Raw genomic sequence first — 20,901 nt, forward strand, 5'->3', positions numbered from 1 at the left:
TTAGTTCTCTGTGAGCCCACTAAATGTCTTGGACCAGGTTATATGGAGTTATATAATTGTACTTTTTAAAATTAGTTTGTTACTTCTAAAGAAAAATGTTTTTCTATTTGTCTTTCATATGATAAAATAATTTTACCATCTCTAAAATATTCAGCAGAAACTATGGGGAAAATGTTACATGTTTAAGTATCATTTTTAGGAAATTATAGGTATGAAAACAAGTTTATGTTTGACATTTGGAAATAAAATAAAATGACAAAATGAATTATGCAGAATCACAAAGAATGCAGTTTCTTTTTTTTTCTTTTTAGTAATAACATTTGTTGTATTCAGTTACATGATAGTTATATTAATTTTATTAATAATTGAGTGAAAGTTGTAGCCACCTCTTTATTTAATTTTGTTTGTAAGGTCAGAATATCTCCATTTACTAGTCCACTGACTCTTAATATAAGTATTATATGTATAAAATAATAATTCACATAATACATGTAATTTGCATAACTAGGTGATCTTAATCTTATAGCATTGTACTTTCTATTGTTTGGTGATAAACAGTAAGATTCATTTTATTCTAGATTCTTCAAATCATCTCAAGAAGTCACTGAACTGATCACTAATGGTATTTCTTCATGCCTTGGAAATTAATAAGATAAATTTTGTTCTTAAAATATAGTAATTTACCATAGAGATAGCCTATAAGTTAAGAATATGACAAATTGATTTGCTTAAAATAATTACAAGAAAACCAGATATTTCCAACAGTATCAGTTTGGATATCTTTAAATCATGACTCTTCCATATTTATCCTGACCTTTTTCACCACTGATAACTAAGTATTATGCTCCTTTTCATAGATAATTTTGCATATTTCAAAATGCAGTAAAACATTTTTCACAAAAACTGATAATTTACCTATAAAACTGAGAGAAAACATTAAAATGTGAAGTTTCACAATTTTAAGTTATAGAAATTACTTATTAAATTCCTTCCTGTTTTAGAGAATGGAGGTGTTGTCCAAGTTGGAGAATTGTTACCTTGCAAGATTTGTGGAAGAACATTCTTTCCAGTAGCATTAGTGAGTAGACTGATTTTGTACCTTTATGGTTTTACAGATCTGTAGTTGTTCAATAATTCTGGTCAATTCTCATGGGAAGAACTTACGTGGAATAGTTTTTGAAGAGTTAATGGGTAATATTCTTTGTTCAAGGGTCTTGATTTCAGCTATGCCATTCTTCCAGAATGCTTTCTTTCCTTCAGAGTTTGGTCTTCAGAACTCTTCTATTAAAGTTTAAAGTTATTCCTTGTTTTGTGAGACTCTTAGCAAAAACAAACAAAATCAAAAAAACAAAATCAGATACCTTAGAAATAAGTAATTATTTACAGATACAAAATAATATAATGTCTGGAATTTGCTTTATAGTACTTCAGGAAAAAATCGGGGATAGATGAAACAAAATGGCTAAAATGTTGGTAGTTGTTGAAGCTGGGTGATGAGTAGTAAATGGGAGTTAATTATCCTTTTCTGTCAGCTCTTGTTTATGTTTGAAATGTTTCAAAGAAAAAGATTTTTTCAATGTAAAAGTACACCTAAAATTTATTATGTATTCTTAAGATATGTTAGCTACTTAGTAAGTACAAATAAAAATGCTTTTAACTAATCTTAATAAAATTAGCTAACTAAATAGAGAATAATAAAAATTATGCCTGTGTACCTTACGTATTTTAACTTTAAACACAAATACACATTTATTAATATTTCGACGTAAGACAGAATTTTTCTGTAAATGTAGATCTACTGATTAAAGTTCTGCCACAATCCACTGTGCATCCTCTTACTATTTCCAGTTTGTTTCTTTAAAGCAAAGTGAGGAATTAATGATCCAAAGTGTCCTTCTGACTGTAGGCACCTTTTAAATAATGATGTCTCTTTTGTAATCTTTTAAAAACATATTGCCCACACATTCAATGATTTTTTTCTTATCAATTTATTATTTTTCAGAGTGTTCAGCTGAATTTCACAGCAAAAAAAAAAAATGCCTTTTTTGGCTCTCATTTATGTGGTATTTAACTTAATGATGTTATTATAACACCTGAAACTTGAGTTATGTTGGGAAACAAGCACCACATACACTTGACATATATAACTTAATAAGGAACATATGTACATGGGTCCACTAGATAGTCATCTGCTATGCTCATTTTTTTTAAATACTTAAGAGCTGTAATTACAGTGCTTGTTTGTTGAAATGAAAACTGAAAATAAGTATGTAAAACAGTTGATTGCTAATTGTGTACTGAAAGCCTAAGTGGCTGCAAGACACCAAATAATCCAGTTTTGAGGTTTTGTTTTTTCCCAAAGTTTGACAGTTCTACCTTCTTTAGTGTTTATCAAAATACAAAAGAAAAAAGAGTATTTAGTGTACCGATGTCATCAATCATCATGCTTAATATAGTGGAGGGAGAATGTTTGTGCAGTTGGTTTATTGGAGGTCATTTAAGACAGCTTCCATTCTAATGTCCCTAAACTGAATAACTGAATAAATGAATGATGGACAACTCTTTAAAAAAAAAAAAATCTGAGGAGTAGTAGAACACTAGATAAGCTCAAGAAAAATCCTAGGCGAAGAAAACTGCAAAGTTTGAGTTCCAGAAGGGGGGAAAAGAATTAGTATGGGAGAAGGACACAAATCAGACCACCTGTCCTATTATTTTGTGTTAACTTTATATTAGCATACTACTATTATGTTAACTTTAGTAATCCAAACTACTACTCTTACATTAACTTTTGTAATCCTAAAACTAATGTATTCTTTGTATTTTCTTTTTCTAGTATCTATGTTCAGGTATTTAGTGGAGACTTTTTTTTTTCCAGTGTAGTAACTTTGACTTTGTTACTTTTTCTTATTCTTAGTGTTACAGGACGGCTAAATATTTTACAGGAAAAGGGTCCCAATCCAGACACTAAGAGAGAGTTTTTGGATTTTGCACAGGAAACAATTTAGGGCGAGTTCGCCGTGCAAAGTAAAAGCAAGTTTATTAAGAAAGTAAAGGAATGAAAGAACAGGTACTCCGTAAGACAGAGCAGCCCTGAAGGCTGCTGGTTGCCCATTTTTATGGTTATTTCTTGATGATATGCTAAACAAGGGGTGGATTATTCATGCCTCCCCTTTTTAAACCATATAGGGTAACTTCCTGATGTTGCCATGGCATTTGTAAACTGTCATGGCGCTGCTGGGAGTGTAGCAGTGAGAATGACCAGAGGTCACTCTAGTCACCATTTTTGTTTTGGTGGGTTTTGCCTGGCTTCTCTAGTGCCGGGCACCTGTTTTATTAGAAAGGTCTTTATGATCTGTATTTTGTGCTGATCTCCTATCTTATTCTGTGACTTAGAATGCCTTAACTATCTGGGAATGCAGTCCAGTAGGTTTCAGCCTCATTTTACTCAGCTCCTGTTTAAGATGGAGTTGCTCTGGTTCACACACTTCTGACATTAGTAATGTACAAACTAGGAGAAGAGTATTAAATAACTTAATGACATGTTAGAAGAGTGTTTATAATTTTTTTTAGTGAGAAAGATAACTTAGAGCATACATTATATATATGTTTTACAACTTAACATTTGGTTAAGGCAAGGTGTATCTTATTTATTTATTATTTTGTATTCAGGTTTTTCATTTGGTCTCACATTTTTAAACTGATCTCAATGTAAATAAAGTTCCATAGTCTTACCTTCTGTAGAAAAGAAAATGATAGGCTGCATTTCTTTATCTTAACAGAAAAAGCACGGACCCATTTGCCAGAAAACTGCAACTAAAAAACGGAAGACTTTTGATTCAAGCAGACAGAGAGCCGAAGGAACTGATATTCCAACAGTAAAACCTCTCAAACCGAGGGTAACTATATAACCTTTTGAACAGTATGAACCTTGGTGTTATGTATGTTGAAAAATATTATATTATCTGTTACATTAAGGTTAAGAATAAACACAATTATCTGCTACATTAAGATTAAAGAATAAATACAATTCTGTGTTATATGTTCAGTTTAGAAATTATCTGAAGCTTATAAAACAAATTTTATTTTAAAAAATAAGCTTTTAAACTTCAAAGAAGAGACCAAGGTGCTGTTTCAAACTCCATCAATTACAGTGAGATTTTTATAGCATTGGAGAGCCAATTGCTGTCCCACATTTTTTTCAAGTCATTATTAAAAACTTTCAATATAACTTGTTTTGATTTATTACATCTTCTACCATTATGATAATCTCTACATCCAAAAAGTTAAGCAATTATTTACAGACATTTTAGCATAATAGATACTGCTTATTTTGATGTATTGACTGCCAGGATTTGTAATCTATATTATGTTTCTAAGGAAAAGTTTTATCAGTTGTTCAGTGTCCACATATAGTTATTGTCAGCTTATTTTCTTTCTTGAAACCAAAGCAATGAATCTATTGTGATAATCTCTCCTTAATATCTGTTATATATTATAGTAATCCCTTGGTATCTGTGGGAGATTGGTTCCAGGGACCCGCCTCTGATACCAGTATCTGTGGATACTCAAACTCCTTATGGCATAGTATTTGCATATAACTTATGCACATCCTCCCATGTACTTTATGTCTAGATTACTTACAATTTAATGCTATGTAAATAGTTGTTGAATTGTGTCTTTAATTTATGTTACTTTTTATTGTTATATGGTTATTTATTTTTTTCCTGAAAGTTTCTGATTCATGGTTGGTTGAATCCATGGATGCGCAAGCCACGAATATGGAACCCATGGGTAGTAAGGGCCAACTGTGTATTGCTAAGAATAAATTACTTAAGTACTTATTCAACATAGTTGAAAAGCATCATTTCAGCGAAGTGGTCTAAGCTAAGTACCTGATTGAATAGGTTTTTTAAACAAAATCCTACTGTTAATGGTAATAACTTCTTCCAGTGGTATAAGAACATTTTTCTAGGGGGAAATTAATCTTACTAATAAAAAATCATTTGATGATAGAAAAATTAGATGTTCATTTTTGTTTTTTACTGTGAACATTTAAAGTAAGGATGGTGGGGTTTGAATAAGCTACATAAATCAATATATGACATTTTTCTTAGTTACCTGCTGCCTATATTAGCTTTAATTTGCTTTGGTAGATAAAATTGCCAAATCTTTGGAAGCAGTATAATATAGTGGGTGTTAAAATTGGCTCAAGAGTCAGACTGTCTGAATTTAACTTTCACTTTGCTGCATACCTTATTATTCTGGGCAAGTTATTTAATGTAATTATACTTCTGTTCACTGTAAAATGGTAATAGTAGTAGTATTTATCTTGTGTGGTTATTGTAGGGATTACATAAGATTATCCATGGTGATTTCAATGAATATTAGTCATCCTGTTTCTTTTATAAGGAATTGGGGTTGTAAACTTAAAAATTGAATTCTAGAAAAAAGCAAATTAAAAACGATTGCTTTGTATTAAGTGGTTTATTGCCTTGTTACCTAAAACTGGCCCACAGAGCAGTAATAGCGGCAGTATTTGGAAACTTGTTAGACATACAGAATCTCAGCCTCCTCCTAAACATACTGAATTAGAACCATTTTAAGAACATCCTTGGGTGAGTCATGTGCACATTAAAGTTTGAGAAGCAGTGTCTTAGGAGATTTGAATGTTGTAAGTGTAGTTCTTAATATATTTACCTGTATCAAGAAAATCCTACAAAATTATAAGCAGAGTGGGGCAAAGCAACTACAAACTTCATTTTTGGAAAAACAAAAGGTAGGCATAATTCATAGATTATCAAATACACGTAAGGACTGCCCCAAAGCAGTTGAAATCCAGGAGAAATTACCCGTAAGAGGAAGTATAGGAAATTGCTTGGGGGCCTGTGGCTGGATTCTGGAAATCTGCTTCCTTAAAGTTGAGGAATTTCCTCATCTTAAAACTGATTCCTTAAAGGTGAGAGATCTTATCAGATAGTATCTTTATCTCTTGTTTAGTATAGCCAAGGCAGAAACCGGGAGGAGCTGTAGGAATTTGGATAGCTACCAGCTGGAATGAGCAGGGCTGAAATTGTATAAAAGTCGGAGGGAGAGAATGGTGGGAGTAGGAACAGAGAGTTGAGGAGGCCTAGTGGCAGAGGCCGTTAGAAAACATTAGTGAAAATGCCTTTCCTGAAGACGAGGGGCCTAACATAAAAGGCTGTAAAGGCTGTGACCTTTTTTTTTTTGAAGTGGTTCTCATAGGATCTGAGGGAAGCAGGGTTTAATTACACAGAGACGCCTTATTTGCAGGAACTAGTCTGAATCTGTTGCAACAGAGACGAGAGCTGCTGGTTTGTATATCTACCCTGGGCCTCTCCTCCCTAACACTTCTTGCAAATAGCTGTACCAGGAAATCTATGCTGAATAGTAGAAATGAATAATAGAAGCGATGAATAATAGAAAATATATTAGCTCAGCATTGATAAAAGATACTATGAGAAAAAAGGTAGAAAAGAACAGCAAAACATCAGTAGATGAGTAATAATCATAGAGCAGATGAATGTTGTGATCAGATATTTTGCTATAAAATAAGAAACTTTAAAGAGTCAGTAATCTCAAACATCTAAATTTGCTGGTGTTTAAGATTTTTGCATTTATATTAATCAGAGAAGTAGATATGTCATTCTTCTTTTTGTCAGAGTTTTGCTGCTCTCAGAAGACTGTTTGGAAAGTTGTTTCGTTGTTTTCAATTCTCTGAAAGAATTTGTGTAATATTGATGCTAGATTTTTCTTATATGTCTACAAAAATTAAAAATTAAAGGTAGCTGAGCCAGGAGGTTTCTTTGTGGGAAGGAAAATATTTTCTAAAATAAATGACATTTTGATTTTATATTTGTTCTGGTATCTATTTTGTTGTGTTTTCCAAGGACATTGCCCATTTTGTCATAATTATTAAATTTATTGGCATACGATTTCTTTATAATATCTTCTTGTCTTTCTCATATTTGTGTATTATTTTTGATTCCTTCATAATTTGAGTTCTCTTTTTTCCTTTTTGTTTCTTTCTTTTTTTTTTGAGACAGGGATCTTACTATGTTGACCAGGCTGGTGTTGAACTCCTGGCCTCAGGTGATTTCTCCCACTTTCACCTCCCAAAATGTTGGGATTACAGGCATGAACCATCATACCTAGCCATCTTTTAAAGTACCATCTTTTGACTTTGTGGATTCAACACATAATTCTTGATTTTAAAAATATAGACATAATAGGAATAGTTGAGTATCTCAATAATATTACAAAATAAATCTCTGTAGCATGTGAGCCAGCATCATGTTTAGTGGAGGACACTGGAGGCAGTTCCCATTAAAATCAAGGCGAAGGTTAAACTGTAACCAATACCGTAAGTGCCAGCCAATATAGTTAGATAAGAAGAAGAAATTAGATGCATAGATGTATTAGTCCATTTTCCTACTGCTATTAAGAAATACTGGAGACTGGGTAATTTATAAAGAAAAAGAGGTTTAATGGACTTACACTTCCATGTGGCTGGGGAGGCCTCACATCATGGTGGAAGGTGAAGAAGGAACAAAGTCATATCTTACATGGCGGCAGACAAGAGCAGGGGAACTTCCCTTTTTAATAAAACCATCAGATCTTGCAAGACTTATTCACTATCACGAGCACAACACAGGAAAAACCTGCCCCCGTGATTCAATTACCTCCCAACGGATTCCTCCCACAACCTGTGGGGATTATGAGAACTACAATTCAAGATGAGATTTGTATGGGGACACAGCCAAACCATATCATTCTGTCCCTGGCCACTCCCAAATTTCATGTCCTCACATTTCAAAACCAATCATGCCTTCCCAACAGTCCCCCGAAGTCTTAACTCATTTCAGCATTAACCCTAAAGTCCACAGTTCAAAGTGTCATCTGAGACAAGGCAAGTTTCTTCTGCCTGTGAGTCTCTAAAATCAAAAACAAGTTAGTTACTTCCTAGGTACAATAAGGATACAGGCATTGGGTAAATACACCCATTCTGAATCGGAGAAATTGGCCAAAACAAAGGGGCCACAGGCTCCATGCAAGTCTGAAATCCATGAGGGCAGTCATTAAACCTTAAAGCTCTGAAACGATCTCCTTTGACTCCATGTCTCACATCCAGGTCATGCTGGTTCAAAAGGTGGGCTCCCATGGCCTTGGGCAGCTCTGCCCCTTTGTCTTTGCAGGGTACAGCCCCCCCTCCACCTGGCTGCTTTCTTGGGCTGGCATTGAGTGTCTGCAACTTTTCCAGGCACACAGTGCAAGCTGTCAGTGGATCTACCATTCTGGAGTCTGGAGGATGGTGGCCCTCTTCTCACAGCTCCACTAGGCATGCCCCAGTGGGGCCTCTGTGTGCGGACTCCAATCTCTTATTTCCCTTTTACAGTGCCCTAGCAGAGGTTCTCCATGAGGGCCCTGCCCCTGGAACAAACTTCTTCCTGGACATCCAGGTGTTTCCATACATTCTCTGAAATCTAGGCAGAGGCTCCCAAACCTCTTGATTTCTATGCACCTGTGGGCTCAACACCATGTGGAAGCTGCCAAGGCTTTGGGCTTGCACCGCTGAAGCCATGGCTCAACTTGTACCTTGGCCCCTTTTAGCCATGCCTGGAGCAGCTGGGACGCAGGGCACCAAATCCCTATGCTGCACACAGTAGGGGTGCCCTGGACCTGGCCTAGGAAACCATTTTTCCCTTCTAGGCCTCTGAACCTGTGATGGGAGGGGCTGCCCTGAAGGTCTCTGATGTGCCCTGGAGGCATTTTTCCTTTTGTCTTGGTGATTAACATTCCATTACTTGTTACTCATGCAAATTTTTGCAGCAGCCATGAATTTCTCCCCAGAAAATGGATTTTTCTTTTCTGTTACATCGTTAGGCTGCAAATTTTCCAAACTTATATGTTCTGCTTCCTCTTGAATGCTTTGCTCCCCAGAAATTTCTTCCACCAGAAACCTTAAATCATCTTTCCCAGGTTTAAAGTCACAGATCTCTATTGCAAGAGCAAAATGCTGCCAGTCTCTTTGCTAAAGCATAACAAGAATCACCTTTGCTCCATTTCCCAACAAGTTCTTCATCTCCATCTGAGACCACCTTAGCCTGGACTTTGTTGTCCATATCACTATTAGCATTTTGGTGAAAACCATTCAACAAGTTTCTAGGAGGTTCCAAACTTTCTCACATTTTTCTGTCTTCTGAGCCCTCCAAACTGTTTCAGCCTCTGCTCGTTACCCAGTTCCAAAGTTGCTTACACATTTTGGGGTATCTTAATAGCAGTACCCCACTCCACCAGTACCAACTTACTGTATTAGTCCATTTTCATACTGCTATGAAAAAATACCTGAGACTGGGCAATTTATAAAGAAAAAGAGGTTTAACAGACTCAGTTTCATGTGTCTGCGGAGGCCTCACAATCATGGTGGAAGGTGAAGAAGAATCAAAGGCACATCTTACATGATGGCAGGCAAGAGCGTGTGTGCAGGGGAACTGCCCTTTGTAAAACCATCAGATCTCATGAGACTTATTCACTGTCACGAGAACGGCATGGGAGAAACCTGCCCCCGTTATTCAATTACCTCCCACCGAGTACCCCCATAACAGGTGGAGATTATGGGAGCTACAATTCAAGATGAGATTTGGGTGGGGACACAGCCAAACTATATCAATAGATATTTGAAAAGACTAGGTAAAATCATCTTTATTAGAAGATATGATATACCTGGAAAACCCAAGAATTAAGTAAGAAATTACTGCAAACAATAGGAATAAAGGGAAGTAATGTGGTAGGTTACTATGCAAAAATAACTAAGCTTCATATACTCAGCAAACAGGCTCTTGAGACATAACAATGAGGAAAGGACCCTCTGCAAAAGACCAACACAAAGTATGAAATATTTAGGAATAAACTTTATAATAAAGTTACAAGACTTCCACAAAGAAAAAAAAATACTACTGAAAGATAAAAATGAACTGTTTTTCAAATAGAAATATATCCCATATTCTTGTGTAGGTAGACTCAACCTAATAAAGATTTTAAGTTTCTCAACTTGTTTATAAATGTGATTCTTAATTTTTAAAAGTTAGACAAGTTGATTCAAAAGTTTACATTGAAAAATTTATATACATGAACTAGGAAAAGATTAAAAAAGCTTAATAAAATATTAGCCTATCGGATATTAAAATATAATGTCTCAATATTGAAAATACTGGTGCTAACACAGGATAGTCAGAACCATGGAATGGAAGAGAAAGTTCAGAAATAGGCCCAAATTCAGAAAGGAATTTAGTGATTATATAGGTGTTATTTCAATTATTTTGTGGGGGGACAGGGAGGGGAGAGTCACTAAAGGATAGGACAACTGCATAGCCATGTTAAAAAAATAAGCAAAATTTGATTCAATTTGTCACTCCACACAGCAGGATAAATTCCACATGAATAAAATATTTAAGAAATTTTATTTGAAACTGGAAGTTGTAGAAGTAAATATGGGAAAATTTTATTTTTCCTTGGTGTGAGGTTGCACCTGGCTAATGCAGATCCAGAGGCCATAAAAGATCAGTAAATTAAACTGTAATTAAAAAATAATTATGCATAGTAAAAGACGACCCAAAGACAAGGTCAAAAGACAGATTGTTGGTGGGAGGGAGGGAATAGTTTCCTATAAAAAAATTACTAGAAATTATTACATTAAAGGCCAATAGTTTAACAAATAAGTTGACCAGGAATATAAATAGTCCACAGTAAAGGCAATACATTAAATGATTATTAGTAATTTAAAAAGGTCCCCAGTCTCAATCAGTATAAGAGAAAATCCAATTAAATCCACAAAGTGAGGACTATTTTTCATATTTCTAATCGGTTCAAAACCCAAATGATAGATAATATACTCTGTTAGAGGATCTATGGGAAAACAGGGAAATAAACTGTGTTAGTCTCTTTGCTGCTGCTGTAATAGAGTACCACAAACTGGGTAATTTATAAAGAAAAGAAATGTATCTCTCACAGTTCTGGAGGTTGGGAAGTCCAGGAGCATAGTGCTAGCATCTGTCGAGGGCCTTGCTGCATAATCCCATGATGGAAGGGCAGGTGTGCATGTGAAACAGAAAGTGGGGTCCAGACTTACTCTTTTATCAGGAACCCACTCCCTCAATAACTAATCTGCTACTGGGATAATGGCATTAATCCATCATGAGGGCGGAACCATAATAACTTAATCACCTTTCAGATGTCCCCACCTCATACTACTGTTATAATAGCAATTACATTTTAACATGAGTTTTGGAGGGAACATGCAACCACTGCAACAGTCTTAGTGGGAGGATAAATAGATGTAACACCTACAGAAGGCAGTTTAATAGTGTCTTTCGCAATGAGACCTGCATTAAGAAATTGAATATAAAATTGCAATGTAGTTGCATAAAGTTTCTCTTTAAAATTATGAATTTGAGAAGGATATCATTTAAGGACTCCTGATAAGAGAACATTTAAAATGATATGGAATTATCTGATATTTTATTTCAATATACTAAAAAGATACTGTTTGTTTGTTTATTTATTTATTTATAGCCAGAACCACCAAAGAAACCATCTAATTGGAGAAGGAAACATGAAGAATTCATTGCTACCATAAGAGCAGCTAAAGGCCTTGATCAGGCCCTCAAAGAGGGTGGCAAACTTCCTCCTCCTCCTCCACCTTCTTATGATCCTGGTATTTGGAATATTGTTGACAGAAATGTTTATGTGGAAAGAAAATAATGATAGAGTTTTTATAAATTTTCACTTGTTAAGCTTAACTTACAATCATGGAGTCTTATGAGGCATAATCTTTAAATGATTTGGTGTAAAATGGTGGTGGTAATCTAGTCATGTAGGCTTATAAAGACATTAATTTAGAACATGGGAGTGTATTATGTTTTTATTTTAATACTTTTATTTAAACAAGGCATTATAATATCATTTAAAAATTTTTATAGGAACTATTAAATGTGAGTATTCCAGGAAATATTTTAACCATGCTCACTGCCGATTGAAATGTAGTCATCCAGTAGGAGTCATATAATTATGTTGCCTGGTTCCTTGGTATCTTCTCATCTGAGATTGATATAAAAAAATCATAATTTTCCTAAAATGTATAATTCATGTGGCTCGACTACATTTATGGCTTAAATTTGTATATTGTTAAATTTTTTCTCATTGAGCAGATAAAAGTTGCTTGATTCATTGTTACTAAGAGCAAAGCAAGATTTTTGCAACCCTGTATGAGATACTGAGATACCGAAAGACTTAAAGTGACAAAGTTGACACTTTGACATTCCTTATTAGAGCAGCCTAAAGAGGTTGTTAATGTAAAGGGTAGCCACATTAATGCTATGTTAGTACTCTAGATTGGGATTTATTTTCTAACAAAGAGAAAGTTCTTTAGCAAATCTAGATATGATCGTTTTTGACATTTTATTGTAGAGGAGAGATATAGTATATCTATAGATATAGTAAATATCTTAGATTTTATGTGCCATAAGGTTTCTGTTGCAACAAATAAGCCGTAGACTATATAAAAATAATTATATATATATTTATATATAAAATTATTTATATATATTTAATTATATATATTTATTTATAAATTATTTATATCTATATTTATAGATATAAATATATATAAATTATATATATATAAATATAAAATTAGCATGGCTGTGTTTCCGTAAAACTTCATTTACAAAGACAGGCAACAGGCAGGCTGGATTTGGCCCATGGGCCATACTTTGCGAAACCCTGTTCTAGAGTATTAATAATTAACTTATATGAATGAATGTTTCTGGTATACTTCAACTGATCCTGGGTCTCTTTTAATACTACCTTTATTTTCTTCGTGAACTTGAGTTTTCTCTCTGCTTTGAAGATATTTAGATATTGTGTCTTAACTCTACATAGCTACATTTCTCATGTCTAATATAAGAGAGTGAGAGGGTACCAGTTCTTCAGGATCATTTGGGCTTCAGAAGTTTTTCTAATCTTTTGGGCCTGACAAAAACAGCTTATTTCTTTCTTATGAGGGGTTTAAGACCTACTCCAGTAGTCAGCAGGACAAATTTTTGAGCTGCAGATGAATATAAATTGAAAAGGGCAAACTCTCTATCAAAACGTAAACCTGTTAAAATAAGTTGTAAACCTGTTAAATTAAGGTTCTTTTTTGACACTACTAAATTTTTACATTTATTCCCAGTGTCTCATTTAGTTATTTTACAATGCTACAAAATATGGTTCTGGAATAATTTCAAAAGAAGTTTAATTTACAGTATGCTTTGCATTTTGGGAAGATATTTTATCTTGGAAACATTTGCTATTTCTTAAATTTGAATTATGTCAGTGAGATATATTTTAATCACTTCTTCCATCTGTTGGGACTTTTAAGAGAAAATAGCACTTTAAAGATAAGTAAACTATTTCTTGACAGTTTTCCATTTGATAAAATAAAAAATTTTAATAGATGAGCCTGTATTTTAAAATGTATTTTAACGTCATGTAGTATTACTTCCTAACTAGTCTGCTATATAAAGTATGTATCCATATAAATGAAAATATAAAGGCAAAAAAGAAATAACGTTTTTCCTCTGCTTACTCTTTTGTACTAAGGATTTATCTTTTGTTCTTTTTCGTTCACACATTTGATTCAAAGCTAGGAGAAAATTGGAATTCATGTACCAGTAGACTTTTTTTTTTTAAGTCTTTACTAAGTTTAGACAAGTCAAACTGGGTAGTTATAAGGATATGGGAATGTTTGCTTATCAGATGTTATTACTTATATTTTTTGAATGACTGTAGAAACTTAAGATTTTTTAATGTCCGTTTCAAGTACTATACTGTTAATCTGTTTCCGTTTTTATCTGTTATAGATTATATTCAATGTCCATATTGTCAGAGGAGATTCAATGAAAATGCAGCTGATAGACATATAAATTTCTGTAAAGAACAGGCAGCACGTATTAGTAATAAAGGGAAATTTTCTACAGATACCAAAGGAAAACCAACTCCTCGGACACAGGTGATAAGTTCAGTTTTAATAATTGCTATAAATGAGAAAATGGCTCATGGACATTCATAGATTATTGTTTATGCTTTTCATGACGTTAGACTATATTTTTCTCACCTGCTTTTATATATATATAGTTATATATATATAGTTTTATATATCTATAAAAGTTGTATGCGTTTAGCTCTTATATCTGTAAATCATTTCAAGCTAATTGTGTATAGTGTGAAGGGGCAATTGTTCCTTTTTTTCTATGTGGATATTCTATTGTCTTAGCATGTTTTGTGTATATGAAATATATAAAAACACTATATATATGTATACATGTTTTTAGATTATCGAGTGAAAGACCTTGTTATATATTCTTGGTCTTTTCTCAGATGTATATTAAGAATATTTTCTCCCATCCTGTGACTTGGCTTTTCATTTTCTTAAGGATGTCTTTTGAAGAGCAAAAATTTTAAAATGTGATTAAGTCCAATTTATTAATTCGTTATGATTTATGCTCCTTATCTTGTATTAAAGAAATCTTTGCCTGTACTAGGATTGCAAAGATTTTTCTCCCATGTCTTCTATAAGTTTTATGCTTTTAGCTCTTACATCTGTAAATCACTTCAGGCTAGTATTTGTGTATAGTGTGAAGTAAGGGGCAGTTTTTCCTTTTATTTTCTATGTGGATATTCTATTGTTTTAGCACAATTTGTTTAAAGGACTTTTCTTTCTCTGATGAATTGCCGAGGCACCTTGGTTGGAAATCAGTTGAATATAAATGTATGGGTTTATTTCAGGACATGCTGTTCTGTTCCATTGATTTATATCCCTGCCCTTTAGTCAATACTGCATTATCACTATACTGAATAGTGAACCTTAATAAGTCTTAAAATCAAGTAGTCTAAATTTTCCTACTTGAATTCCTTTTAAAATTTTCTTTGGCAGCCGGGTGCAGTGGCTCACGCCTGTAATCCCAGCACTTTGGGAGGCCAAGGCGGGCAGATCACGATTGTCAGGAGATCAAGACCATCCTGGCTAACACGGTGAAACCCCGTCTCTAATAAAAATACAAAAAATTAGCCGGACGTGGTGGCAGGCGCCTGTAGTCCCAACTACTTGGGAGGCTGAGGCAGGAGAATGGTGTGAACCTGGGAGGAGGAGCTTGCAGTGAGCCTAGATCATGCCACTGCACTCTAGCTTGGGTGACAGAGTGAGAGTGTGTGTCAAAAAAAAAAAAAAAAAAACTTCGGCTATTCTTGATTTACATTTATATATACATTTTATAATTGACTTGTCAACATCTACAAAAAATGACTTCTAGCATTTGAGATTATATTAAATTCATAAATCAATTTGAGGAGAATTGACATTTTAACAATATTGAGTTGTTCAGTTCATGAACCTGTTATATTTTCTGATCATTTAGGTTTTATTTTAGCAGTGTTTTGTAGTGTATATTATATAGGTCATACACATATTTTGTTAGATTTTTCCAAGTATATCATGTATTTGGATGATCTCATAAATGGAATTTTATTTTATTTCATTTTTAGTTGTTTTTTGCTTGTTTAGAAAAACTGGATTTTTGTATATTAATCTTATACCCTGCTATTTTCCTAAATTCATTTACTAATAATAGTGTTCTTGTGGATTTCTTAGGACTTTTCTATGTATACAGTCATGTCACCTATAAATAAGGACAGTTTTATTTTCTTCCCTCCAACCTTTTGGCTTTTATTTATTTTCTGTGATTTACTGCATGGGCTAGACTAATGTTGAATAGAGGTGATGACAGTGGACCTCCTTGCCTTGTTTTTCTGTTCTTAGGTGAAAAGCATTGTTTTTCACCGTTGTGTATGATGTTCCATCAATTACTGAGGGAAATATGTTAAAATTATGACTTTTCTTACATTTCTCTTTAGTTGGTAGCTTTTGATTCAAAATTTTGAATTTCTCTTATTGTTTGCATATGCATTTATAAATTGTTACATCTTCCCCATTTATCGACACTTTTATCATTATAAATTGTTCCTTTTTGTCTGTGGCAATATTCATTGTGTTGCAGTATGTTTCATGTGATAAGAATATAGCCATTTTAACATAATTATGCTCACTTTTCTCTCTGTTCCTTATATATGTGTTTTTGCATTGCTATAATTGGTTTTTGTATTTCTTTTTTTAATATCAAATCTAGTAACTTCATCTTGTTGGTCAAAATTGCCTGTCATTTACATTTGATGCAATTATTGATTTGGTTATGTTTAGGTGTGCCATCTGTTTTCTCCTTTTGTAATTTTTTAAAAAATTCATCATTTATTTTCCCTTTTGTCTTCATAAGATTTCATTTTCTTGGCTTTCTAGCTATAACTCTTTGCATTTTTTAAAAGTGATTGCTCTAGGAATAAAAAATGCATCTTTGACTTACCCATATCTATGGATATTTTTATTTACCTCTGACAGGTTTGTGCTATTGTTTCATATATGTAACTCTAGATATTATAGGCCTATCAGTACTCTTGATGCGTATGTTATACTTACTGCCTTATTTATATATTTATTGAAATTGTAAATGTGCAGATTATAGTTGTATATATTTATGGGGTAAAAAGTGATACTATGATTCATGGATACAATGTGGAATGATTAAATCAAAGTAACATACTATCACCTCAAGTACTTACCATTTTTTGTGGTAAGAACATTTGAAAATTTTTTCTCTTTGCAATTTTGAAAGGTATAATATATTATCATTTACTGTATTCACCATGCTATGCAGTATATCTCAAAATAAAAACCACAAGAAAAACTTACCCCTTTGACCATCATCATCATCTCCTTGTTCTTTCTCCCTTTTCCCCCTCCCTTTAGCCTCTGGTACTACCATTCAGTTCTCTGCTGCTTAGAGTTCCATTGTTTTAGATTCTACATGTAAGTGAGTACATGTGGTATTCATACGCCTGTGCCTGGCTTAATTTCTCCAATTCCAATCCCTATAGTTCTGTCTCATTTATTATTACTGTTTTTTAATCCTTAACTAGTAAATCTGCCACCTGTGGTCATTTGCAGTTAGTTTCTGTTGACTTAACATTTTTGCTAAATATGGATCATGTTTTCTCTTTCTTTGCTAGTAATGTTTGGTTGAAAACTAGACATGACATGGTAGGTAATATATATCAATTTCTGTTTTGTTCTTTTGCAAAGTGTTTTTACTTTCTTTCCTTTTTTGGGAGGGGAGCAGTAAGGAGGTCTAACTGTAGGTGGTTAAATCCAGGGTGTACAGTGTAGGTTTTCCAGTGGTTTCCAGTAATCTTTTTTGTTGTAATTGCTGCTACCTGTAGAATGGTTATATAGCCACTTCACCCCTCCAACATTGAGCTTGTAATTTGTTTTATTATTATTATTCTTATACTTTAGTTTTAGGGTACATGTACACAACATGCAGGTTTGTTACATATGTATACATGTGCCATGTTGGTGTGCTGCACCCATTAACTCGTCATTTACATTGGGTATATCTCCTAATGCTATCCCTCCTCCCTCCCCCCACCGCAAAACAGGCCCTGGGCTGTGATGTTCCCTTTCCTGTGTCCAAGTGTTCTCATTGTTCAATTCCCACCTATGAGTGAGAACATGCGGTGTTTGGTTTTTTGTCCTTGTGATAGTTTGCTGAGAATGATGGTTTCCAGCTTCATCCATGTCCCTACAAAGGACATGAACTCATCATTTTTTATGGCTGCATAGTATTTGGTGTATATGTGCCACATTTTCTTAATCCAGTCTATCATTGTTGGACATTTGGGTTGGTTCCAAGTCTTTGCTATTGTGAATAGTGCCACAATAAACATATGTGTGCATGTGTCTTTATAGCAGCATGATTTATAGTCCTTTGGGTATATACCCAGTAATGGGATGGCTGGGTCAAATGGTATTTCTAGTTCTAGATGCTTGAGGAATTGCCACACTGACTTCCACAGTGGTTGAACTAGTTGATAGTCCCACCAACAGTGTAAAAGTGTTCCTATTTCTCCACATCCTCTCCAACACCTGTTGTTTCCTGACTTTTTAATGATCACCATTCTAACTGGTGTGAGATGGTATCTCATTGTGGTTTTGATTTGCATTTCTCTGATGGCCAGTAATGATGAACATTTTTTCATGTGTCTTTTGGCCACATAAATGTCTTCTTTTGAGAAGTGTCTGTTCATATCCTTCACCCACTTTTTGATGGGGTTGTTTGTTTTTTTCTTGCAAATTTGTTGGAGTTCATTGTAGATTCTGGATATTAGCCCTTTGTCAGATGAGTAGATTGCAAAAATTTTCTCCCATTCTGTAGGTTGCCCGTTCACTCTGATGGTAGTTTCTTTTGCTGTGCAGAAGCTCTTTAGTTTCATTAGATTCCATTTGTCAATTTTGACTTTTGTTGCCATTGTTTTTGGTGTTTTAGACATGAAGTCCTTGCCCATGCCTATGTCCTGAATGGTATTGCCTAGGTTTTCTTCTAGGGTTTTTATGATTTTAGGTCTAACATTTAAGTCTTTAATCCATCTTGAATTAATTTTTGTATAAGGTGTAAGGAAGGAATCCAGTTTCAGCTTTCTACATATGGCTAGCCGGTTTTCCCAGCACCATTTATTAAATAGGGAATCTTTTCCCCATTGCTTGTTTTTGTCAGGTTTGTCAAAGATCAGATAGCTGTAGATGTGTGGCATTATTTCTGAGGGCTCTGTTCTGTTCTATTGGTCTATATCTCTGTTTTGTGTTTTTAATTTCTTGCAGTTGGCTGGCTATTTTTCTAATTTCCTATTTTTTATAGTTTGTTATTTTCCATTAATATTTTCATAGTTGTCTCCTATTTCTTTAAATGTAGTACTCATAATTGTTTGTAATGTGTGTCTCATAATTATAGCAGTATCAGGTGACTTGTATGGGTATGTTCCTTGTTTTTTTCTTCTCATTCAGTTTCCTTATATCCTTATTTCCCTGATTATGATTGACCTTTGCTGCTTGTTACAAGTAAAAAGGTATTCGTGATTTTCATTCATGCCTTCTTCCAGAGAAGATGTGTGCTTGTTCCTTTGAGGTATCTATGAGTCTTATCAGTCTGGGAACATTTGAAATTAAATGATTGGCTTAGTTTGCTTGACCAGCCTAATAATGCAAATTTATACAGCAAATCCATGTGATGTTCAGGTCGTTATTATAATCCCATATGGTTTGGCCTGGAAATTTCTTTTCCTCTCATTTGACATTCAGTGCTTTTACAATGATTTTTAATTCTTTCCTGAGCATTTTTAGTTGTTAATTGAAAGGTTGGTCTAAATAGTAAATTCTACCATTTTGTCAGAAATGGATGTCCTTCAAGTTCTTTAGACTTTTTCCAATTTCATTAGTCATTAGTCTTTGTATAAATATTTTTGTAAGGAAATGTATGAGATTTGTGAGCAGCATAAAAACACAAAATAATAATTACCAAATAATAATGAATGAAAGAAATATGTTGAATGTAATTGTATAAAATCATTTCATTCTCCTGGTCATTAAAATGGATTTATACAAAATTATTGGTTGATAGAGTCATTCTGAAAGTCTTCATAATAGCACACAAAACTGTTGATTGATAGAGTCATTCTGAAAGTCTTTATATACCAGTAGACTTTCAACTTGATGTTGTAGAATAGACAGAATATAGCTCAGAAAGGAAGGAGTCAGATTATCTAGGTCAGGGAAACAGCAAGATACCGAGGGGGAGGTGAATAATGTTTTAAACAAGCAGTATTCAGAAAGGAAACTAACCTGACTAGTTCTTATCAAAAGTAATGGGAAATATTATAGGATATAGGTAAGGTTGTTCTAGGTTCTGAATATCTCAGAAAAATCAACAATAAAATTTAGTAAAATAGTGGGAAGTCTTATATAGAGAGGGAAAAAGCAAAACATTTTTTGGAGACATGTTCTGCCTAAGTATTTGTAAGCCATTAAGTTGTTAATAATTTCTATTATATACATAAAAATCTTTAGTCTCCATTATGTAATGCTACCAGGAACCTTTCTGCCTGTTTTTTGCCTAAAGACTTGACCTCTCAATATGTAATAGGCCACATTAGTGCACTTTGTTTATGCTAATCATTTTGCTCTTTTTTGATTGTTTGCACAGTTTGAGTGGGTCAACAGTCTTGTTTCCTAATCTGATTTTATTAACTCTGTTTTTATAGACATACCTCTCATAGTTTAACAAATCTTTGTTAGAGCTTGTTTTCCCTATTGCTATAATTTTAAGTCTTTTCTAATGTCTGTCTTTCTCTCTCTCTCTCTCTATATGTAGTGGCCCAGATGCCCTTTTAAACCAGAAGCACCTCTAAGGTTTTAAAAAATCAGTATCATTATATGGTTCATCTCCCAAAGTCTCATAGACATTTGTTAATTTGAAAGACATTTACTGAAGGTTTTGGTTTTCTATTTTTCAGGTGCTGGCATAATACTGCAAAATGTGAATGCTACTTTTTTTGTGTGACCCTTTATCAAGATTTAACTTTTTAATAATTCACATACAGAGTTAGAAGGATATAATGTTTGACTTCAAAATTGATTTTAGCTAGCTATTTTTGGTAGTAGTGCATCTTAAATTTTATATTGATTATTGGTTATAAAATATGATTTGATTTTTGAAAATGATATTTAAAACCAATTTTTCTTTTTTTTTTTTTGAGATGGAGTCTTGCTCTGTCGCCAGGCTGGAGTGCAGTGGCGTGATCTTGGCTCACTGCAAGCTCTGCCTTCTGGGTTCACGCCATTCTCCTGCCTCAGCTTCCTGAGTAGCTGGGACTACAGGTGCCCACCACCACGCCCGGTTAATT

The 20,901-nt window shown here is 33.8% G+C and overlaps 1 protein-coding gene across 2 annotated transcripts in view; it reads left to right on the forward strand.

Moving 5' to 3' along the window:
• The window catches only part of ZC2HC1A (zinc finger C2HC-type containing 1A), a 52,768-nt gene that overhangs the window by 7,829 nt on the left and 24,038 nt on the right, over window positions 1-20,901 (forward strand). For both annotated transcript variants that reach the window (XM_063668927.1, XM_054497862.2), the window contains exons 2-5: window positions 1,002-1,078; window positions 3,780-3,896; window positions 11,590-11,731; window positions 13,920-14,068. In XM_063668927.1, the coding sequence (XP_063524997.1) occupies window positions 1,002-1,078; window positions 3,780-3,896; window positions 11,590-11,731; window positions 13,920-14,068 (485 nt within the window). The remainder of the gene's footprint in view (window positions 1-1,001; window positions 1,079-3,779; window positions 3,897-11,589; window positions 11,732-13,919; window positions 14,069-20,901) is intronic.

This window comes from Pongo pygmaeus, chromosome 7 (genome assembly GCF_028885625.2).
Source record: "Pongo pygmaeus isolate AG05252 chromosome 7, NHGRI_mPonPyg2-v2.0_pri, whole genome shotgun sequence".
NCBI lineage: Eukaryota > Metazoa > Chordata > Mammalia > Primates > Hominidae > Pongo > Pongo pygmaeus.